The sequence below is a fragment of the Calliopsis andreniformis genome, chromosome 7 (assembly GCF_051401765.1).
Source record: "Calliopsis andreniformis isolate RMS-2024a chromosome 7, iyCalAndr_principal, whole genome shotgun sequence".
Taxonomy (NCBI): domain Eukaryota; kingdom Metazoa; phylum Arthropoda; class Insecta; order Hymenoptera; family Andrenidae; genus Calliopsis; species Calliopsis andreniformis.
The window spans coordinates 8610104-8634340 of record NC_135068.1 but is presented as its reverse complement, the minus strand read 5'-3'; the positions used below and the strand labels follow the sequence as shown (position 1 = coordinate 8634340).

Sequence of the window (24237 nt, the reverse complement as noted above, 5' to 3'; positions counted from 1 at the left end):
TCGAAGCGAAGATCGCCTTTTTGACTTTTTGCCTCAGCTGTTCGTTGTCTCTCTTGACACGTCGAACACTGGCAACTTTATTTTTCAATATTAACGTTAATTAATCGATGTTTAAAATTTATATTTTGGCTTTTCGTGATTTGATTCAATTTCATGTGATTCGAGTAATGAAGTAACATTTAAATTGTAGGTTTACACCACTTTGATAATAACTGGCACATTGATGAATAGACTGAATAGATTGTTATGAATTTACAGAATATTTAAATGTGTAAGAAACTACAAAATGCTTGTTACGTACAAAAATATCGAAAAAGATTAAAAGCAAAGGCATCATGATGTTTAAAGAATGAAATAACTTTTTTTGACTGTAATTCTAATTTTTTTTTAAATCAATCAGTAATATGTTTCTTACATGGCCAGTGTTATATATTGATATGTGATAGATTGTACTGTGTCATTCATTGTTGGCAAATATTTCTAATCCCCTTTGTCGTTTTTTCTGAAAGGCAAATGATTACGTAATGAGTTGATAATGTTTTATAGTGTCGGACAGAAACGGACATTTCACGCGATATTTTTACACAACGATAACCCCGTTTCATTTGCGAGTATTTACGGGACGAATTTGTCGCGGCGCTGTCGAATGTCATTAACTACCAATTTTGAATAAAACGAGTTAAATAGTTTCCACCCGAGATTCCCTGAAAGCACCTTTCATGCCGCGCACATTTCATTTACTGCAATTTACTACGAAATCCATATGAAAATAATTTTCAAACGTCGCTAAATGTAGTTTACGATAATATCCACGCTTCGACAAAAGTTATCAAATAGCATTAACGTCTTCTATACAGATTTGATATCGGCAACACGATTTACGGGCGGGGAATTTTCGTATTCCTGGCGAGAGGCGAAACGAGCTTTCGAATAATAGATATTGAGCTTTTTTCCACGCCCTTTTAACTGTTTTACAAATCCAGGAAAATTTGGACTGGGTCCTAAATTCTCAAGAATTAATTGAAAAATTAAATCTGAAATATCAATGACAGAAAATTGTTTTAATTTTAAATTTAATTCAAAGATGAACTTAAGTCTTCAATTTTTTTAATTTCACTAAATTCAAAGATGTGCTTTTCTTTTTGAATATTCAAAATTTCAAATTTTGAAATACCTAGTGAAATATTTTATTTCTTTTTTTGTTTTCAGTTAACCTGGGTGATTATTATATTAAAAATACAGGGTATTCAATTTTAATCGATAAATTCGAATTACTTGTAAACTCTAAAACAATTAAAGAAAGAGATGAATGGTTTTGAGAGGGTCCTAACATGGTGTAATTATTTTTCTGTAGGTGGAGGTGTGTTGGTCATATGAAAGTTAACTTCGGCTTTTTAACCTGAAAACTGAATATTCCTGAATATTTGGAGAAAAAATAACTATCCTTTGTGTTTAGCGAAAGTGAAGAAAATGAAGACCTAAGTCCTCTCTTGGATTCCATGAAGCTCCCATTCCTCGTCTAGCTTTAATTCCAGGCAGCGTCTCACTGCTTTCGATCCGAAGAGATTTGATTAGACGAACGTGGACACGAAGCCACGTTTTTCGAAACGAAGTTAGAGATCTCGCGAGCTTATAGGTGCATTTGCTCGTCGATCAACGGTTTTGGTGGTCCCCCGTCGCGATACGATGGTATGGGCAGCACGTGACTTTGGTCATAAGCAAGGTCTGCTAGGTCTGATATAAAGGACGATGCCTCGGGACGATAAAAACAAAGAGCCAGGTCGAGTGGGCCAGAGCAGACCATGCGTTCCTTGAAATTACGTTAACCCCAACACTCTCTGACCGGTCACGTGCGTCGTGGAAGCTTTTTAAATTCGACGTTTCTCGGCCCCAACGACACGCTGCAATCGCGGGAACGCCTTTGAAACCACCTCGGAGGTGCTCCCTCCCTGCTGCTGTCGACAGCTTATCTGCCTCCTGCGATTTAAGCTGATGTTCCGGTTACGTGTTGTTAACGTTTGCACGTGGAAAATTCTTGGTAAAAAGAATGGTGAACCTGCAGATTAGTCATACCACCGCCAGTTTCGATGATCTTTAGATATACAGGGTGTTTGTTTTATCTTGCACATTCTTATAACTTCCCTATTCCTGCTGATACGAAAAAATGTGTCAGAGCAGTTTTGTTGGATTCAAAGCTGAAGATAATATTATACCACGAGATTGAAACATGAAGCATTTTTTTAAGGCTCGATTTATTTTCTTCAGCAAGCTACTATTATTTCATTATATAAACCTTAATTGATATTCTGCTGTACTGTTATTATTATTACGCTAAATATTTGTAACCTTAAGTAACAAAAATTTTGAATATTCGAAGTTCAGTTAATCGAGGTTCGACTGTACTATGATTCAAGCAGTTGTATAGTTATGAGAAATAATTCGAGAAATTTTGCAGCAGACCTCAGAAAATGGGATTTTCAGGAATTGATCAACGTTGATAAAAATTCGCAATCGGTCATTTGCTAACTAGTAACTTTAAATTTAAATTTTATACATAAAAGTGTACTATAAATATTGTAATTCATGACGTCATGTGAAATTTTAATGCATTGAAGGGAGCCGAAATTAATGTAGAAAGGTTTTATACGGGGAAAATTGACTATAATAAATATCCAAAAAGAAGAGAAATTTGGAAAATTAATAAATTTCGTGAATTGAGAATAAATTGGTAACTATCTGAACTCAAGTCTTCTTATCTGTGTCAGAGGCTTTTCGTTCGCCGACTTCATTCCACAATTCAATTGTTGTTGCGTCTCAGAAATATGAGGGAATACAGACTTAAGGATCAACGAAATTATCTATCACCTGGAAGGCGTACGCGGAAAATTGGCCTGGAAAAATTCGTGTGCACGGCAAGTTCTCATCGTTCATGCGGACACGTGTTTCCGAGGAAAACCTGGAAATCGTTTATTCTTGCCCGAAATTCGATCACCTTCCATGTCTAGACTGGACAGAAATTCCTTCTGTCAGAAAAATTCGGCAGATTATTCAGTGACAAGAATAGACGGTTGGAAAGACGAAATTAAAGAAAAATTGTTGTGCAGAATTTTTTAAATATTTTACTGGATTCGTAATAAAAGTTAATAGGAACCATTTGTCTATATACCCTCCTTAAGTGTTCGCGAATTCAGTAGATACAGTCGTGAAGTGATTCCCTTAGTAAGTGTTCGCCATGTCAGTACAATCATAAAATTATTCCATCATTAAGAGATTATAAATTCAGACCATCAATTAAATTATTCCCTCGGTAAGTGTTCGCAAATTGAGTTCCTTAAACGATAACTTAACAATGGAATCTAGAAAACTGTTTTACATTTTAACTAAAAGTCAAGATAGCTCATCTAGAAGTATAAAAACATGGGAATCTGTGTTCTTCCCTCAATAAGAGTACAGAAAAGATATAAAACTGATAACCAGAAAGTGGATAGATAGGAAATAACCAGACCCATGCGTGTCCCTGATTTCGTACATTTCCCCCTAGCAGGAAACGACGCAGCGTTACATTCTTTTTCCAGCCGGCCCACGAGTCAGCTAATGACTCGCTCTCAGTAGTCATTGTTCATTGTTCGACGACGTACATTGCGATAATCTGCGCAACTTCCCTTTCAACTCTTTTTGTTTCCGTCTTTCTTCACCTTGTCGCCTGTCCCCTGGCAGCCGAAGGCGTTCTCTTCTCGTTCATTAAATAGCAAACTTGTTACCGATTGCTACGAACAAAATGATGCCTAAGGTACCCACAGACGATGAACTCTTATTCATGAAACGTTTCCCATTATCTAAGGCTGTTGCTCCATCGGCAACATACCCCGTACTTTCGATGACCAAGGATAAATTGAGAGGTTATGGTTTAGTATACAGAATTTCCAGTCTTAGCTCAAAGAAATGTGAAAAAATTCTTACACTCGTTATTCAATCGCAATTAGAGTGGATTCATTAACGCTTAACAAGGGAATGAGGTATTTATAGAGGGGACATGTGAATTTGTGAAAAGAAACACTTAACGTGAACCTAAAAAATTCTATTACATTCAGACTAGGAATTAGAATAATTTTGATGAATAGATGATAGACTCTTATTCATGAAATGTTTCCTAATATCCAAGACTGTTACTCCATCAGCCCTCTACCACGTGCTTTCGGTGGCTAAGGATAAATTGAGAGGTAATGGGCACAAAGAAATTTGGTTATCCGAGGTGGCCACGAGCGAAGATTGAAATACAATCGTCGTGGATTCATTTAGTCCAGGGGACCTAGTAATTCGCAATCCGCCTTTCGCCTGTTAGACCGCCAGCCCGAGATAAACTTTCAACGAGAGAAAACGCCTAGCCGCAACCTCCTTCTACAGGGTGTCCCCAAAACTCGATTATCGAGAAACGCCATCGTCCTCTGCGCCTCCTTCGTTTCGCGCTTTCATCGAGCGTCGATCATGCTCACAGCCGACGTTCGATGAAAGTAATTGGAACGAAGGTGTAAGACGACACCCCCTACCATCCTTCCATGGAAGTCGTTTTCATCTCGAAATTCTTGCGCCGTTTTAAGGGAACAAGATTAGGAGGGAGGGGGCGAGGAGCTGGTAGAAAAAGCGCGATAGACATCGTTATCAAAGGGTCACGTTTTAAATTATGTCGCTCGTTCCAAAGGGCACCGACTCGTCGCGAACGTGCCGCTCCAGGAATTATAATTTCCGATGCTCCCTTGCTGAGAAGAATCTCGCGATAAATATTTGGTCAATGATACTCGAGGATTACGTCGGATGAGGATTTATTGAGAAGAGAGAAATACTGAAGCAGAGTCGTGCCAGAAAAGATATTGAAGACTTGTCTTGGATGATTTCTCTTTTTTAAGGAATTAAAAATTCAAGAGACTGATATTTCTGAAGAGAAAAAAGTAGCTAGTGTGAAATAGGAATTTTGTATGAATTTTAAAATAAAAATCTTTTCCAGAAGTTTTCGAGAATTCCTAAATTATTTTCATACTTCTGAATTCACAATAATTCCTTTTAAATACGGAAAAGGTACAAAAACTGAAAGATTACATAAGTGTGATAACTTACAAATGCAGAATAATTCTCACATTTTCACGTAACTTGCTATCCATTTCTACACCTAAAATGCATACCTCAGCTATCTTTGATCTCCATTTTCCCACTTTCTACACTCTTCCAATTTCATGGTCGTCACTTATACAAGTATAACACTGCCTTGCTTGTAATGAGCATAATTTAAAGTCGATCTCCCTCTCTTCGAGGAAGTCTCGAGTCTTAGAAACTTCGTTACGTCTCATGTAGGTATGAATATCTAGAGTCACCCAGGTACGTCTTCCACGTGACGAAAACTTTCGTTGGTTTCGGCACAATACGCAATGGGAATAACGTGATCTCGGGCGAAATTATTGTTTGCGCAAAGACGTTCGTCTGGCTGAACCATGCTGATGAAACTTGAGAGGATGTTATTCTTCGTGTTCGAGCAAAAGAGAAGCTCCTCTGGGCGACAACTAATACAGGGAGACTTGTGTACTGAACGTCGCGACAGGAGGCTTTTTTAGCAAGAATCTGAGGAATCCATTAACGAAGCTTGCGCTAGGTAGAGGAATGCGTTGTTGGCTCGCTTTAATCGTCCCTTAGACACCCATGGCCCGAAGAATGTTGTTAAAGCTTCGACGTTCCAGCCTTGGATATTTAATCGAAACACCGACACTGCTCTTGACACGACTTAATAACAGTAATTATGGGATGTAGTTATACTTTGGGTTCAGAAGTTTAGTGCTAGAGGAATTGTTCAAAGGATGAATAGTTTCAGGGATGCTGATAGTCAAAGTCCAGCTTATGAGACATAAGCATAGGTTGTGAGAATCCATGATAACTTTTCTGGCTCTTACTTTTGCTTTTAGAATCGATTTTTAATTTGTCTAGGGAATAAACCTAGGATTTATTTCTCAGAAAACGTCTGAAGGTCACATGAAAAGATTTATCCTTTCCTGGAGGAGTATTTAAGGATACAGACTCAAATTTGAATATAGAATTCTTGTTCCTCTGTTTCAAATATATACAGACTCCATACAAGGCTCGATTTAGCATAGTAAACCGTCGCGAAAGGGATTTCCTAGGGGGTGAGAAACACGAGTGTATTCCAATGCAAATTTCCAACATGGTGAAAAGGTGGCTGAACAAGGCCATTGGCGAAACTGTTTCAATCGAGTCAAGGTTACACAATCATAAGTCCAGATCGACAGACGTCCAACAAGGATTTCCAGTTTCTGAGCTGCAGGAACTTTCGACTTGCTTTATTTCCGGGGTATCGGGTTCCGGACCGTGAACATCGACCTAGCCATCTGACATAAACTCCACGCTACAGAAAACAGGAATATAGTTTCGATGATTTAGAAAAAAGATTAGAAGAGTTTGGTACCTATCCCTAGAAAAGTCAAAAAAATTTAGAGAATGTTCAATATTTAAAACATCCAGCTATTCGAATTCCCAATATTTAAATCCTAGAGAAGAAAAAAATATAAAGGAAGCATTTGCAGTTCTTTCTTAGGAAACGTGGCAGTATGTGTTGATAATAAATGAAAGCAGGACGACTGTCAGAAAGTTGTCAGATTAAATTGGTAGGACTGGTCGAATCAGTATGTTTATTACTAGACATGCCAGTGCAGTAGAGATTTAATTTGACTAAGGTTGGTAGGACTGGTCTTGCACAAATCATCCTCGGAAGAATAGGTCCAAACAAGGAAATGTTCCCTCTATGTCTTCTTTTCCTCCAAGATTTAAATATTCAAATATTTATGAGAAGCTACAGAACAATGTCTCCATCAACCCCAAGCATCTTCAGACCTCAGAAAGCATATAAGTCTGCCCCTCCAATATAGCAAAGAGCAGAGTGATTCGCATTCCATGCCCTATCGAGCCATAATCCCAAGGTTCCATCAAGAAGAGCCACAGCGATCGAATGGAAACAGAACCTACTTAGACCTATCTAACTAAATGGCCATTGCACTTGAAAAGAGTCCAGGCAAGAAGCCCGTCTTAGGATTATTCCCGAGTACCATGGTTCATTTTAAGCAAGGTTACGAGCTTTCGCGAGCAAGTACCAGGGGAACTGCTGTAACTGGATCTAGCTAGCTCGCGACCATATAAGAATCGCCACGGCGAAGCTATCGTAACGAGCGATCTTTGCGAGACGATCAACTGCGAGTATCGACGCGGTAGGGGGGCGATTCGATTGAACAAAGCCGAACGATAACACGTGCAGTAATAAAATTAACATTCCTAGCGGCTAGCCTAGATAGCCGTAACGTGAAGCACAACCTTCTGGGCGTAGAGTTTCCAGGTCTATCGCCTACTCGCCACGGATGAACGGTTCTCGCCGCTGTCAGAATTCCTGCTACACGCATCGGTGAAAGGGAAAACACGAAATCTCAGCGTGTGTGGGTGCAGGGTATTCTAATGAATAATTTTGATGAATGGTGCTAAGAAATGGGAGAATCTTTTCAGGAATGCTGGGATAGGATCACCTACAGTAGGTGGCTCCTCGAATGGTTAGATCAATAGTACTGCCAAACTAGTAGAAATTTTATTTTATCCCTAGAATTTGATCTAGGATGAGCTAGGATATTCCATAATAGGTAGGTCCTCGACTGGTTAAATCAGTAGCAGTACTAAAATAGTAGAAGTTTTTTTTCACTAGAATTTAATAAATAATTGAAACCTAAATAAGATCCAAGTTTAGGACCTAACCCAGAGCCACAGTAGTTAGGCCTCGGTTGGTGGTTAGATCAAGAGTAACACCAAAATAGTCAAAATTGATTTGTCCCCTAGAACTTAGTAAATGATCGGAACTTGACCTGACCTAGATGCAGAGCAGATGGGTTCCTAACTGAATATATTAATGGTTAGATCAGTACCCAAGTAGTCAAAAGTCATTCTTCCCTTAGAATTCCATAAATGATCGAAACCCAAACAAGATCCAAATCCAGGACCTAACCCAAACAAGATCCAAATCCAGGACCTAACCCAAACCCAGGGTAAATAGAGGTTCTTGATTGGTTAGATCAATAATATTACCAAAGCAGTCAAGATTTATTTTTCCCCTAGAACTCGATAAACGATCAGAACCTAAACAGAACCCAAGTTTATCCACAAAATCATCACCTCAGTACGCCAATATAAACCCATCCAATCATGCTGCAAGTCCTTTGGCCCATTTTCACCGTTTTCAATATTCCTTTTTCCCTCTCGGTTCGAGGTAAACCATCTCAGCCTATGGATATATGGAAGGAAGCAAAGAAAAAAAAACAGAGAAAAAGGAGGAAGAAGAGGCTGCTGGCGTATTCTCTGCGCGAGAATTGCACAAGCGGTGAATCACGCCAGCGCCTCGCGAGAGAGGGAATTAACGCTGCAAAGTATTCTTTCGTTTTTCATTTTTTTCTTCTCCGTTCGTTTCCGCGAAATTTTAATCGGGACTGGATACGCGATACAATTAATTGGATTCGACGGAGATCCTACGGTGCATGTTATAACGCGCGATTTATTAAAATAATTTATGCGTCGGTTCAGGGGTGAGAGGTGGGCTGTTCAGAGTGGGAAGGGCCACTGTGGTGGGGAGGGAGAAGAATTAATGCCCTCGTGTGCAAATTTGCCTTTTATCGCGGCCGATTAATGCCGTTTCGGAGGTAATTCCAACCATTCGGATGATCCAGCTTCTGTTCTTGCGCGGAGGCTCTTCTCTCGACGAAAATCAATTAAGTCCTCTACACACGTACAGAAAATCGACACTGGTGATTCTTCTGTATGTTCATCAGTTATTCCATCTTTTCCCCTATACTATCTATCGAAATATTTTTAGTGAAATTTAAATGGAAAGAAGTAGAATTAAATGGGATCTATAGTCCATGTTATATTAAAAAAATTTTTTTGTGACACTGTTCACATATTCTGGGGAGGCTGTGCACAATAAATATTAGAAAAGTGAATGTTTGATTCAAATATTTAGATATTCTAAATTTTTCAAAAATTCCAAATATTTTTCGAAAAATTTTTCAGAAATTTTGAAATTCTCTCAGCGAAGGACACACTTATTAGAAGAAAATTTAATTTTAGTCCTGTGTTATTGTGCGGTTAGCGAATAATATTCGAATTACAGTCGATCTGGCCGATCGAAACGTGTCACACGAACGACAAAGGCCAATGGACGCATCTGTAAATTGAAAAATGATAATTAGGAATTCCGAATGAATTATTGGCGGCAATAATTAAAAGGAGCGTTGTATGTTATAATTAAAGATTAATTATTGGTAATAATTGTCATGAATATTCTCTACCCTCGATCGATTTCGTATTCGTTTCGACACAGGCCCCTCGGCTGAAATATGTTTATTGCAAGGACGAGTTTCAAATGAATAATAATTCATCGTTTACCCCCAGCCCCCTTCCCTCCCCCCGATTTTCGATTTTCTGTTGGAATTGTGTCCCTGTGCAACCAAATAGTTATCTATGTTTTCAACTATCTTTCCAGACAGCCATTTTTCCGTTTTTATTTAAACACATTGTGGATTTGCAAGCAGAAAATTGTTCAAAAAATTGTTTATACGGTGCACTCAGGATTTCGAGATTCCTCAAGCAATAATCTTCTAATTTAAAGTTTCTTTAATATCGATATGCTGAATTCGTAATTTCACTCTGAAATTGCAATACGCGCTCCGTTACGTTCAGTTAATTAATACCGTTTGTTTTCGGTCATTTCGAATCGCATAATTTTCGCGAAAAATGAATTGTTAATGGGCAATATATTGACAGGCTAATAAATTTACATTTGTCACGACACGGGTCCAACGCTTTGACGAATTCTACGCGTTTAAAGAGGAAGCAAGTTTTGAACTCTCTCGCAAGCCTGTTCCCCAGGCACGCCATTGTCCATAAAAATTCAGTTCAGTACTTGTCCTTTATGCAACCTAATAGAGCATATAATCTACAATACAGATAAGAAAATAGAAGCTAATTTCCTTTCGAAAACCATCACAGGTAAGGAGTTTATAGGTTAGGGACACTAGCTGCGCGCCATCTTGCTTCTTGCGGCGCCTTCTAGCGGCAGAAAATGGAACAAATTTCGATGCACCGTGATTATGACGAATGGGACACCCTATAGACAGGATGCAGCGCGCGTGTCCGTGCTCCGGCTCGTTCACACGGGCTACAGGAGTATCGGGTGGATCGGTGCATTCACGCGGCTCGTACGAGTCGCGGATTATGCACCTATGCATTATTGTCACCGTCGGTTTGCGCGCGCGACGTCGAAATGGAATTTATCGTGGCAGGCTTCGAACGCCAGCGAGTCACGCGTCGCTCTCGCCCGGCAGATTTATTTGCCTGAACCGGAGGCCAGGTAACTAAATAAATGCCGTGGCATAAAAATAAATCGACGTTCTGCGCGATCCCTCCGCGGTCTATTCGGATTTCATTTCGGCCACCGTCGCCCGACTGATAGACGTCTATGATAACGCCCGTCCGACACGGAGAAAAACTTGCGCTGGCCCTTTCACCGAGCACGCCGAAACCTGCCAATCGGTGGCCGAGTGGTGTACTGACACAGGGGCAAATTGGTTTGTTCCGATGCATGAGCCGTTTGGAATGTTAACGAGAATTCTTGGGCTTCTCTGCGCTTAATAGCAGATTTATTGACAACTTGGACATCAGGCTCTTGCGACAGAAAGTGTCTGGGTAACCATCTTGAAAGTATTGGTTTAAATTTTTTTTTTTTTGTGAAGGTGGAGATACTAGAAATGAAGATCTCACAAGCTTATGAGGATGCAGAGAAAAATTTTAAAAATTAATAAATTTGACAATTTTTTCGAAATTTGTACAGCAATTGAATGGAAGTAGAAAATAGTATATTGAACCCTTGTCATTAAAGTGTAAGAAGTACAGTTTACTGAGAAAAGAATAAACAGATCATTCATACTCAGATATCATTTCGGACCTATACGAATGGAGATGCATCTTATAACTTCTCTCACACGCAATATTTTGAAAAATGTATGCAGTAAAAGTTATTGGCTTTTGTATGAAGTTTAAGATTCGCATTGGGAAAAGAAAATAAACTAAAGAATGTTAAGGGAAAAAGGTTGTTTATGGTCAAACAAACCTTTTGAACCTATGCAAATGGAATTGTATCACTTTATAACTCTTCATATGGACATTATTTCAAACTTCCTCCAAATAGAAGTTCTTTTCAATACCTTTAACGAACTTTCTTGAGTCTTGAATCGTTGCATACGAGAGCATTTATAATTACTATTAATAAATACACGCTCGTGACATCAGCATAGAGGAATTTCCTGGAATCTCTCACGTCCTTGCACGCGTTCGATCGCGGGGAGTGTTGCAGCAGCGAGAATATAAAACGTTGAAGCAGATATCCGCGCGAGAAATAAATAAAACGTCGAGGTAAGCCTGTTTCCGGTCTGTCAGATTTTTCGTTTCACGGTCAGCGTTTGGTCCAGTGCGTTTCCAACAAAAAAGCTCGGCTTCGTCGATTTCCGTCGAAAGAAAATCCCAGCTCGCGCATAGCGAAAACATTAACTGTGACTATTGTATCATTCGGTATTTTGCACAAAAGAAGTCAAAGCTGCTATCGATCGCTTTTGTTCCGTTGTTAGAGACGAGAACATTCGTCAGTAGGGATTCTTCTGCATCTCCTTCATTCGGATCATCTTTTCACGTATCGTTACAAAAGAAATGTTTTTGGTACAGTCAATACAGAAAACTGCAAAATCCTAGTAAATTTAAATTAATTGGTAGAAAAATTTAAGAATATTGGTAAAAAAATATCAGACATGAAGAATGATTCAGATTTTATACCTCTCTAAATAATTAAATTTCGTTCAATTTTGTTTAGTGGGAAGGGGTTGAATGTCTCTTTGAAGTATCGTCTGGGTGATCGAGTGCCTTCACTCGATTCAAATTTCAAGTGGCTGGGAAACCCCATTTCTAAGGACGCTCAACTCCAGCGATCGAAACCCGAATCGAGTGAAACTAAGGTCGTTGAGGGATAGAACTCTGATCTTTTATTTTCTTATCAGTTGCGTTCAACAGCCATTGAACGGGGGAGATAAAAAAAATGAAAAGAGGGAAGACTATTGCGAGTAGAGATGAAAACGGTGGAGAAGCAAAAGGAGCCTTGAAGATTCTTGAAAATAAGCACCGTCGAACACCGTCTCAATTATCGTCTGTGAAGGTATCCACTGTTTCCAGGAAGCCAAGCGTCTTGTTCGATGTTTTCACAAAGGGAAACGTTCCGTTTATCGATTAGAGTTTTAGCTGTTGTGTCAGCCAGTACAATTCTGCAAAATATGGCCATTTTCGTAATCTGAAGCTTGTAAATCTTCGAAATTATAGTCTTCAAAATTGATCAAATTTCAAATGAAAGTACGTTTCATTTAAATTCGAGAAGAAATCATAAAAATGAAAAACAAATTTCCCGCCAAAATTTCATGAATTATTTGAAATTTCTTTTAGCAACTACCGTGCACTCTTAACATTTCAAACACACTATATAATGGGTTTCACCCTTGTGCATACTGTATAATTTAAACAGGCAGTGGAACCGAACCTATTAGAGCTGAATCACGCAAATAGTATTAGCGTTCTCCTAATTGTTACTGTTGGTTGTTATCAGAGGTGGAGAGATGTCGTTTAGGGAAATCGATGAAATCGTGCTTGGGTTGTAGCGTTCCGATAATGCGCCTTATCGAATGCTCCCTAACGACAAGTAATATACAGGGTGGCTCGGCAACTGTTGGCAATTCAATATTCCCCGAAACTGTGATACTCAAAGTAAGTGCTTAATTAACACAGTTCGCAATGTTTTCAAGTGGCAACTTTTCCTGAAGCACTAACTACACCTTTTTACATTAATGAATCAATTAAAAAACCGTGAAACCACAAAAAAAAATATTATAATTACAAACTTGAGGGTACCCTTGTACGACGAATGTTTTTAGTTTTTCGTGTACTATTTCTGCTGATCGAATTCTAGAGTAGTTTCTCGTCGCGCGACGATTAATTTCAACTGGCAGAAAATTCGTTTACGACATGTAAAAGTATAGAGAACGTTGTCTACGAATCAAAATCTAGTTCTTGTCAACTTTTCTGCGACATCATTAGCAAGTAGGCTTCCAATGTCACGTATCTCCGCCTTTGCAGCAGTGCATGATAACTTTTAATTATATCTCGAACCTGGAGCACATGCTCGACGACGTTTATAAGACTCATAATGAGGCGTATTAAACGAGCATGATTTTACCAGCGCTCGTACTAAATTCGCTTAAACTTTAACCAGACGCTGTATCTCAGTTTTGCGACATCATTAAATTTAATGAAGAAACCGTTACACGATTATGGTGTGGCTAGGTTTTTAAGGGGTTACATACACCCCTGAATAACAGAGAAAAAAGGCTGATTATGAAATTTCTGTTCATCGTGTTTTTCGGATGGTGCACAGCATGAAAGTTTATACAGAGTCAATTTCATCAAAGAATTTTGTGGAGCATCTTAAATAAAATTATTATTTAACGAGTTCAAAAATATGGTTCAACTGAGAAATTTTTATTAGAAGAATATAGTGATATGAAATGTAGGAAGGAATGATTGATTTGTCTGACCGAAATGAAAAGTAGGATAAAATCACAGTGTAAAGGAATAAGGGAGAGAGGATCTGTGGCTAGACGTGCCTCCGGACCTATACGAATGGGGTTACATGTCTCTATAACTTTGCGCACGTGCGTTATTTTCAAATTTCTTTCAAGTAAATGTTGTCCACATTTACAAGAACCTTAGATAGGTGCAAGAATTTTGTAGAAATTTTCGATTTTTTATTTTTCTACAGTAGAAGGAACCCTGACCCTTGATGCAATCTCTTCACATCACACCTTGCGTAAATATACAGTAATTACAATCTATGTCTACTTTTCTCTACAGCAGAAATTTATACAAAATATGTGTAAGATTTAAGAATCAGTCGATTCCTTTCACATTTCTAGACCAAATAAGGAAACTACTTGTTCGTATCCAGGAAAGATGGGACACGGACCATTTTCAATAAAAGAAGAGAATCTCCTCTAGCTAGAGTAAACTGTAGATGCTATTAAGTATTTATCTTCCGATCAGGACGGCATTCGAAATGCAAATTGGACAGCGTTGCTTGAGCGACGGTCCCGCGAAAGTGGCGCGTCTTAGGCTTTATCGAGTTTTCAGAGTCACGCGTTGCCCCTCCCGCGCACAGAAGCCGAGAACAAACGAGATATCCATCCCCCCCTCCCCTTCCTTCACCGATCGACGATTCGAAAGGCGCTCCACTTCGAGCCATTTGCTCTCGGTCTAGATCGAAGACATAATTTTCATTCAAGGATCGCTCTCTCAGCCTCGCTCTCCTTACGCTGCAAGACTGGACCGATTGAAACTACGAAGGGCATCTTCGTTTCAGATGAGAAGAGGCGTCCATCAATTTTTTAGGAAGTTGATAGCAGAGTGCCAAATAAACAATTTTGGGAGCAATCTAGCAGGTCTAAATTTTGCGAGAAAAATAATAATTATTGAATAGGAGGTACTATCTTCTGAGAATAGTCGTAGCTACTCGCTATAAGCTCATGATTTATTATAAAGTATTTAGAGTGAAATAAATGGTGAAAGAGAAGTCGAGTCAGTCTATTAGAGCTCGAATCGATAAGTGGGCATAATTTTTTCAGTGCGACATTTCGCGAGCATCGCCCTGACAATTTATCACGCGACAGAGATTCGTCGAGTCACATAGAAGTTGCGCATAATGATGATGGATGTTTTCAAATGTACGAGAAATATTTCTATGCGAAATATCGATTACGCGGCATCGAAGTACCGAACTGGAAAACGCAGTAAAAAGACCGTATTTTAAGACAAACGACTCATAACGAATTTTATTTCACCTCGTCCCTCCAGAATTTCCCTGTACTTTATTAAAATTCTACTTAAAAGATTACGACAGAGTGGAGGCCTAAACTATTCACGATATTTTGCAAGATTTATTGCAGTCAACGTTTTCGAAAAATTTCGCTTGTGAGCAGTAGAATATTTTTACTTTTCATGAAAAATTCGAGTTGGGTTTTTATCGAAAACAGTGGACTCGTGGAATGAAATTTGCAAGCAGAATTTGCGAGAAGTATATAGTTTGCTGAGAAAAGGATAGATGAACCGTTCCTTCCGGACCTATACGAATGGAGCTGCATCTGCCTGTAACTTTTCATGCACGTAGTATTTTGAAAATTGTTTCGAGTAAAAGCTATTTCCTTCTGTATAAAGTTTAAGATTCGCAGTGAGAGAAGATGATAAATTAAATGAGGTTAAGGTAAAAGGGTTATTTGTGGTCAAGCTTGCCTAGGAATATTTTTATTTTTGATATAAAACGGTGACCTTTTGAAACGAAAGTCGCAAGAAAAATTTTTATTCGTGAATATATTTTACTAGGACCTTTTCATTTTCTGAATTTTCAGATCTAGGAAATTTATTATTGTGCTAAAAATTGAAACATTTTGGTATTTCTATATTCTCTCAATGTTTTCAAGTTCCTATGTAAAGAAATAGAAAAAATATATAGGCAGAATAGGGTAAATTGAACAGGACACTTCCCAGAAGCAATAGTATCCCCCTGATCTCACATCGAGACAACTCTATTGCAGCATCCATACGAAACCAAATGAACTTTATATTACTTTACACCTACAGACCCCTTCACACAGAAAAACAACAGTCACAAAAAATCCACAGAATACAACACACCCCGATGCATCTTTATCACGACTACTGTAGGGTTAGGTGAAGTCAGGTTTGGCTCCCCGTCCATCTTCCACAGAGGGCCGCGGAAATCTTGTTTACCCTGTTAAATCAGCCGCAGAGAATCCACTTTAACGTCTTCACGATGCGCAGCGTTAATTATACTGCGTAAACAGTCAAAGGGAGGCCCCGAAGGAGGCGAAACGAGTGGAAGTCGCGGTAAGCGACTCTGGCAGCCTCAGCGCTCGAAAATTAAGTTCATCTTCGGCCGGGGGCTCTGGTCGCGCCGAGCGAAGTCTCAGTGCGTGGGATCCGTGGCTGGGTCGATCGATAGCCGCGGATTACCGTCTCGATCGCCGACGCGCGCCGGTTCGTCGAGATTTAATTAGTGGGATCGAGCCAGATCCACGGACAAACTTGGATTAACCGCAGCGGGGCGAATTTATTCCTCGGCACTTGTTCGCGTCGGGGAGCCCCGATCGAGGGCTCATCGTAATCGCAGCCCCTCGACACCGTTTGTCCCATTTTACATCGATTCGACACGCGCACTTCCTGTTTCATTAATTCCACCTGCGTAAACGCGACGACGCGCTGGAAACGCGCACCGAGCGGCGAAATGCACAACGAGAGTCCATTCGTGTCCCGTGCCACGAATCACAATTATGACTGCTTGACAGGGTCATAATGAGCTGACAGAAAGTTCCTCGATTGCCCTCTGCCAGTCTTCTAGGAGGTGGAACATAACTGTGATTGCAAGGCAAAATGACCTAAGTCAGAATGTCTTCAACTTTGCTTTAGGTAAATATAGAAACTTGCAAACTTGAAGCCTGGGCACATAAGTGTTACACTGTGGTCAGACCTCAAGCTTGACGTGTATACCAGTAATCTCTTATGAAATATGCCAAACAAACAAACTTGTAAGCAAGCAAACTTGAAGCCTAGGCACATAGCTTTACACTGTGTCCAGGTCTCAAGCTTGCATGGTATACCAATAGTGTGTTATGGCACAGTGTTTTATGTTCTCTTGAACCCTTATTTCTAGATGAAAAGATTCTTTTTTAATGTCTCCTTCTCTGAAGATATAAATTCCATATTCTAGGTCTCAGATAAGGTCTTAACTCGAATTTCTAGGAAATGTGGCACAGCGCGTTTTGCTTTATAGCCACATATATATGCCGCGAGGTGGAGAGCCAAAGTGAGTTCTGGGTGGAAGGAAGAGAGTTAGTTGGTTGATTTACGTTGGTTCTGAGAGTGGAGAAATAGAATTTTAAAGAGGTTGCATGTGTCTAGCAGAGTTGTCGCACGAAATCTCTTCTTAGGTATAATAGGAGAAATTGGGATATGGAAGAAGAAATAACAGGTGTCCCATTGGCATAGATCTAGGACTCAGACCTCAGCGAGACCTTAACAACAATAGGACAGTAGAACGGTCAGCCTAGGTATGAATCCATGACCTCATTTACGATCACTTCTTTTTGGTCACTCCGTATAGATCAGCCCGTGATCCCTCGTTATAAGCGGCGGAGGGAGCCGTCATAATTGATTTCTCGCGGTTTGTGCATCTGGGAAGCGGTAACATGATCGTAATAATTGTTAGTGTGAAATTAATTGACGACTTCGCCAGGCGAGTGGTTGGTCTTCGACGGAGAAAGTGTAGTGTTAGGTGTCCATATTAGGACCCTCCTCCTAGCGCACCATTAACTATTTACGCTCGTGAGAATTTGTTATATATACATATACACATGCATCGCCAGTCTTGGAAATAGGCCTATGCACTCTTGGCTCGCGAAGGAAAAGGTAATCAGAATGCCGGGGGCGGGAGACAATGGCTTGCATCACTAATATTTCGCGGTACTTTCCTTTCTTGAAGCGCAACTCCGAGACGCGCGCGATTTCAGCTCGCCGAGCAAGACTTGTTTCAGTGATTAAAGGCGTTGCTCGCCTGGGTTTCTTCTCCACAGTTCTCTCTTACTATAAAATCGACGCTAATTCCCCTTATTATTGGAGGTTATTGTTGCCTTAATCTTTCCCACTTTTTATGTGAAAATCACTTTCGCTTATCTCTGGCCTAGAAAGAAGATGAAAGGCACAGTTGTTCTGTCATGGTACGAAGAACAAATACCGTTTCGATCATATGAAACGTTCAATAAAAGGCATGGCTAGATCTTTTTGCTTGCGAGAGTTTCTCTTTTCCATATCTCCTGACCTGTCACTCCAGCTCCCCTCCTCAGTCATCGAAATTTCGAGCCTAACTATATTTAAACCAATCACGAGGACATCCGAAGATCGTCACTGTCACTTTCGCCCACAACCGTTACCTTCCACCGTAAAAGTGAAAGACGTCGATTACGGAGCGTGACACGACAGTGACATGTAACTCTTCTGATGCTATAGGCGTACGGTCGATTGCTAACACTGCCTTAAGCAGGTCATCCTCCTTATACATTAAAAGACTGCAGGGTGGCTTGTTTCATATACAGTGAACTAATTTCGCAATTGGGATCGGTTGACATTTGAGGCACTGAGAGCAACAATGGAGTAACTCCACTACTTCGAAAAATCGAAAAAGTAGGCGACCTGAAATGTAGGGTTCTTCGTAACAAATTAATGCTACTAGCTCAATTTAGATGAAACTGTGGCTCAGTCCACTTTTGCATTCAGTACCTCGCTTAGACTTGCACGCATGTGATAGGGCTTGAATCTGATGAACTGCTGTGTTATTTTTCATAATTAGTAGCAATAACCTGTTTTCTATTCATCTTTCTTATGTCTAATATAAGCTAAGTTCCACTGTTCAATCATCCAAATCTCGCACTTTCACACAACTGCACTGGCAGGAGCATGTAAAACCAACCGCAGGTTCTAATATCGATATAGTTACACTAGGATGTGAAGTATCTCCTGCTCCTTTCATGAGTCCTCATTCATGTTACCCAATACCCACTTCGAACCAACTACAGTTTCGAGCAGACGAGTTCTGACCTGGTTTCATGAATCCAAACATGAAGTCCCAGGTTCCAGTACCACATAACCAGTTAATACTATTAACAGTGAACCTGGATAACATCTTTCACAGCCACCCTGAGACCTCCAAGTCAATACTCATCCACTCCCACTAGAAACCTCCAACGACTCCTCACTACGACTCACCAACAAGTGACAACAAGAACGCAACGCAGCCCAGCACGCAGAGATGATCGGTCAGCCGCATGGTCCTCCACTTCCTGTCCCTTAATCCTCGCGTTCCTCCACAGGAAGAGCCCTTCGGGGCTAGCTCCAGCTAGCACAGTGGACTCTGTCTGGGCAGCCTCATCCTCCACACTTCGGGACAGCTTCAATCGGCGCTTTACCGAGTCACAGAACAAAATCCAATATCGGGCGAAGTGGAACGCGGATCAGCGATGGTTTGCGGCTCTCGGTACGTGAAAGACTGAGGAAAGGCGCGTTTGTTCGGCGGGCAATCCGCTCGGCGATGTTAAGCTTCTGCCCACCTCTGTTACTTCGCTCCCTGCCATTCCGATCTCCCAGCCGCTCTCCCTTCACAGAGGAGATAGGTCTCTCCCTTCACGGAGGATCCGATGGAAAGCCAGGTCGACCTTCTAGTTCACGGCGAAACGATGACACGTCGATGTATTATCGCCAAGGCGTCGTTGATATTCTCGCCTCGCGCGACCAAGGTGCTCCGACGTCGAAGGATGCCGCTCCTTGCTCGATCCTTGAATCAAGTCGAGCTTTGACGCAACCTAGATTTCGCGTGGATTCGAGCGGCGCGCGATTTTGTTGGGAGAATGTTTAATCACCATTGCAATGGCACGACTGGAGTCCTAGTTCTGAAACCAAATTTAGGGGAATTGCTTATTGTTTCGATAATGGCTCATCAACAGGAACTATTTTTTTTCGATTTGTCTGCTTTATCTTTCATCTGTATACTTTTGTAAAACAATCCCCTTCGAAATTTTGTCATCAAGTTTCCCCCGAGATGGCATCCCATCAAGAAATGATGTAAGCAAGAGGACAAGCCATAAAAAATGTATTGAAGGTTTCACTCCTCGACCTGATTGAAGATGCTTCGATTTCCTAACGAATGCCTCGTGAGTCGCTAAAATCGAATGGCAATCAGGATGATTGCGCAACGTGTGTACCTCGACACGTGTAATTCGTGCATAACAGGTTGTAAGCCGATTGTTTCTGTTTTTATTTAGGCCTCCGAGTATCTCACCGTGTGAACTTTAGAGAGATATGACGGCCCATTGAATTCTTTGCCCATTCGCGGCGTCGTGACAGTGGACTGGTTAAGTTATAAAATGTTAGAAAGCACCACTAATTCTCGCAGAACTTGTCAACATACCGATCGCCAAATACGATCTTCGGGGAGCCATGAGGCGCTTATAAATCGTATTAAATTGCCAAATAATTTCATTTGTGTTGAAAATTCTAGCCGCGAGTGGTTCGCGGTAATTAACTACTGTAATTAGAGCTCTTGATTGAGTCACACGAATGGAGTGTTTATTCGGAACAATCGCCACTCATTACTAGCACCGAGCTTATAGAATGTAGCAAATACGTTTGCTAAAACGTATTTAAAAGAAAAATTGCTAAAAGTGCAATTGTACAGTTACATCACGAAATGTGTCTTTTTTGTTTCAGAAGTTAGAATCGACCGTGCAGTATCCAACAAAAATGCAGAATGCTGACACCGTGGAAACAGCCATCACGCAACATTTTGCTTATTTACACGGTGTCCTGCAAAATGTGGAGAGAAAGATCATAGATACCTTGCATCGACAACAGGATTCACGGAATAACAATATCGATGAAATCTCGGCCCAGCTGAAGGAGCTGGAAAATCAATTACACTCTGCACTTGTCGTAAGAATTTTTATTTTATTTTTCTATATGATACAATATCAGTAATCAGAATTAACTTTGAAACCTGCTGAATACTATTGACACCTATACACGTAAATACAATCGATACAGTAAATTCTCAGTGTATATGCTCGTTACATACGATTTGTTATATGTTCATTGTTATTCTCATCACTTGGAAAAGGGATTCCCCTTGAAATATGATTACTATACATAATCTGTTCAAGTTCAAGGAAAGTGAGAATTTCCTAGACAGTACACGATAAATGTTCCTAACCGAGCGATAGATATATAACGAGAATTTACTGTATAAGGCTATAGAATTCCTAGTTGAATTCCTATACGATATATGTTCCTGACCGTGCAGTGAACATATAACGAAAATTTAGTGCACAGCGCTATAGTATTTTTCTATCACCGACGCTTAAAGGATTAAACTTATCATTGAACGAGTCATTAATATAGATGAGCATATTGACACGCAAATTTTTTACAAAAGACTGTGCATATATATATGTATATTGTCGCCAAAGGTAATTCGAGATGAAATCGCAGATGATACTACGAATTTTCCACGTGTCATAAAACGCTTCAAAATTTAAAATCTCCCCTCTGTGAGGTACAGCGTGTGCACGTGACAGGGGAGATGCGAATTTTCATAATGAAATTATTAGGAACAGTCGACGGTCATTGAAATGGTCTGACGCGTCGGGAAAGTATTGTCCCCGGTTGACGATTAATTTTTAATGCATGTTTTGCGTTTTAATGATGCAAGAAGAGACAATTTTCCCTTTAATATGATAGTAATAGCGGAATGAGTTTCGAAATATTTCTGAATTTTGAAACAAACTTAGCTTCATTTTACAGTCCGAAGAAATTGAACGATGAAAGTCCAGTTAATTTAAAAACTTCTGTTCACAAGCATAGGGACGTAAAATAGTGTGTTGCAAATGAGGTTACTTTTTATAGGTCACTTCCTCTGTGGAGGACAATCTGGATAAGATTGATTTACAGCAAGTAATACAGAAATTACAAAAATTGGCTGAGTTTCCTTGCCATTTGGTAATAAATTCTGTACCCGACGATCAAGAAATAAGGTAAGTGGCGATTTTTCGTTTTAGAAAGGACTAACAAATTTTTCTGCCAAATTAGAAATTTAGCAAAGAAATCAAATTTATCTAAATTTATGTAAAAGGATACTTGTCAAATCTAAATTTGAAATATGAGAAATTATTAATCACATATAAAAGAAGGAAAGATTTTCTAAATTTAATTTCTAAGAGAACAATTATCATTAAAAGATATTATTTGCATAGATATTTATACAGTAGAAGTAGCTTAAACGTCAATTACTGCAACTGACACTCTCTTCCTTTCCTTGAAATTTGAAACAAAGCTGTTGCCTAGCATTTTCATGTATTTCATTACGAGGAGTTACTTAAGCAACAAGAGAATTGCATTTTGGGTTTCAAAACCAAAAGTAATATCATAAATTTGTTACTACAGTAAGAAAGTGGAAGTACCTTTTATAAGCAGAACTGATGTCATTACCGTGATTAGGGGAATGCAGAGACACGGTGGGACGAATAAGATACAGAAAATTGAAATTAATTTCACTCTCTGCTTTTGCTTACTCCCAGCGGTATAATTCTAAATGCTGTCCCCTTAATTTCGAATGTAAAATAATGCACAGTTAAAAGCACCATTGACAGCTGTATTAAAATTTCTAAAAAAAGCTCCTCAACATTTTTCCCAATCGAAAAGTCTCAATTTTAATCTCCGAGTATTGCTTTTTAACCATTTTTCCTCCGATAATTCCATCTCCCATTGTCGTTAATTAGCATTAGTTATCGCGATTTCTGTTAAGTCGATCGAAAAGCAATGCCAAAATCCCTTAACAGTCTTGAAACACATGGAACGCAGTTCCTCGGCGCAGTAAAAATCCGAAGCTTTTGATAAATCAAAATGTCCAGTACGTATTGAACAATTTATCTTCCTCGGCACCGACGATGGTGCAGAGTCGGACAAATCCGCTGTCGTTTATATCCGTAAGCAGCTTACAGATGTCCAAACGAAAAGTGAATGAGCGAGAGCGAGAGGAGAGGTATAAGAGTAATTAATTAAAGAGGAGTGTGACTACGGTTGCGTTTATAAAGCGGCTCCGAAATATTCTTTTTTATTTTCTCTACTTGTTTAACCCCAGAAACACCATGTAGTTTCGCATGTATACCAGTAAACCAGAAGAGGCACAATAGAATTGATCGATGGCTTCAGTAATTTAATCTGCATTCAGGCTTATACTAATTTTTTTTAGGACAATACATGATGTGTATCAGCTTCAACTTTTGTCCATATAAAATGAAGAACGTTTGCTAGAAATATTTTAAGTACTGTGTGCCTGGACTATGCAGCAGAGGGATTTTAATTCTCCAGAATCTGCTGCGACAACTGGTTTCATTGTTAAATTAATTCTGAATGAGTCTTTATTCTACACATTATTCCATGAGTATAATTAAATAAGTTATTACGAGTCTTCATTTTGTGAATACTTTGAGTAACCATACAGAACACCAGAGCACCATACAGGACATGGATATTTCTGCACTGTGTGAAATAGTCCAAAATTAAACCCAATTTTCTCTCATTTTGAATTTTTCATTGATAACAACCTTTTATAAAAGCCTTTTGAAAAGTGTATTTTTGAAAAGCTATCCATAAAGAGGACAAATAGAGCTACATTATCTCGGGATGTAACAAAATTAAAAGAAATTCCTTATCAAGAGTTTTGCAAAATGGATCAATAGGGATGATTTTTCACAGGTTCACTGTTGACGAAAGCATCGTCGATTACATGGAGAAGCATTGTAGTATACAAGTGCCTACTGTATCGAGTTTCACATTGCAACGGACGGAACTCCTGCCAGATGATTACGAAATAGAGCCACTGACAGAGGAGATCAACATTCCTCGTAAGATTAATTTTCTAATCTATCAGACAGTACAAATACAGTCTGGTTGACCGATCATATTGCATCGAATTTTATTTTGTACAGAATTCAGAGCTCGCTCAGTAGTGAGAAAGAAGTCAAAGTCCATCGAATCTCTGGGTTCGCAGAAGAATGACAGAAGTCTTCCTGCTGTTGGGTGCTCAGAGATGGTTCGAGTCACCCACGTGATCGACCCATCTGCTTTCTATGTACAATTGGTGCAGAATCAAAATAGGATAGCAGAGCTAATGAAAGGGCTAGCGATATTGGCAAACACTTCAGGAGTTATACCAACTGAAGTCACATTAAGTATGATACCATGAATGGACAGCTATAGACATTTATATGACCAATACAAAAAATTCTCCTTATACATTCACCTGATTTGATTCGTTACATATTCATTGCTATCTTGGGTACATAGGGAAATTAGCTCCCCCTGAAATGTGATTACTAGACTACGGAATTTTATGCAATCTCATATTTTCATAAGCACAGTTAAAGAAATGGAACCAAAATAAAT

The 24237-nt window shown here is 39.6% G+C and overlaps 2 protein-coding genes across 2 annotated transcripts in view; one reads left to right on the top strand and one right to left on the bottom strand.

Annotated features, from left to right (window-relative positions):
• LOC143181624 (uncharacterized) overlaps nucleotides 1-19150 on the bottom strand; it is a 71152-nt gene extending 52002 nt beyond the window's left edge. The window contains exon 1 of the mRNA XM_076382144.1: nucleotides 19009-19150. Within this exon, the coding sequence (XP_076238259.1) occupies nucleotides 19009-19069 (61 nt within the window). The 5' untranslated portion in view covers nucleotides 19070-19150. The remainder of the gene's footprint in view (nucleotides 1-19008) is intronic.
• Qin (tudor domain-containing protein qin) overlaps nucleotides 1-24237 on the top strand; it is a 227942-nt gene that overhangs the window by 198442 nt on the left and 5263 nt on the right. Inside the window, 4 exon segments of the mRNA XM_076381779.1 lie at nucleotides 20545-20727; nucleotides 21697-21824; nucleotides 23548-23696; nucleotides 23781-24023. Of these exon segments, the coding sequence (XP_076237894.1) occupies nucleotides 20545-20727; nucleotides 21697-21824; nucleotides 23548-23696; nucleotides 23781-24023 (703 nt within the window).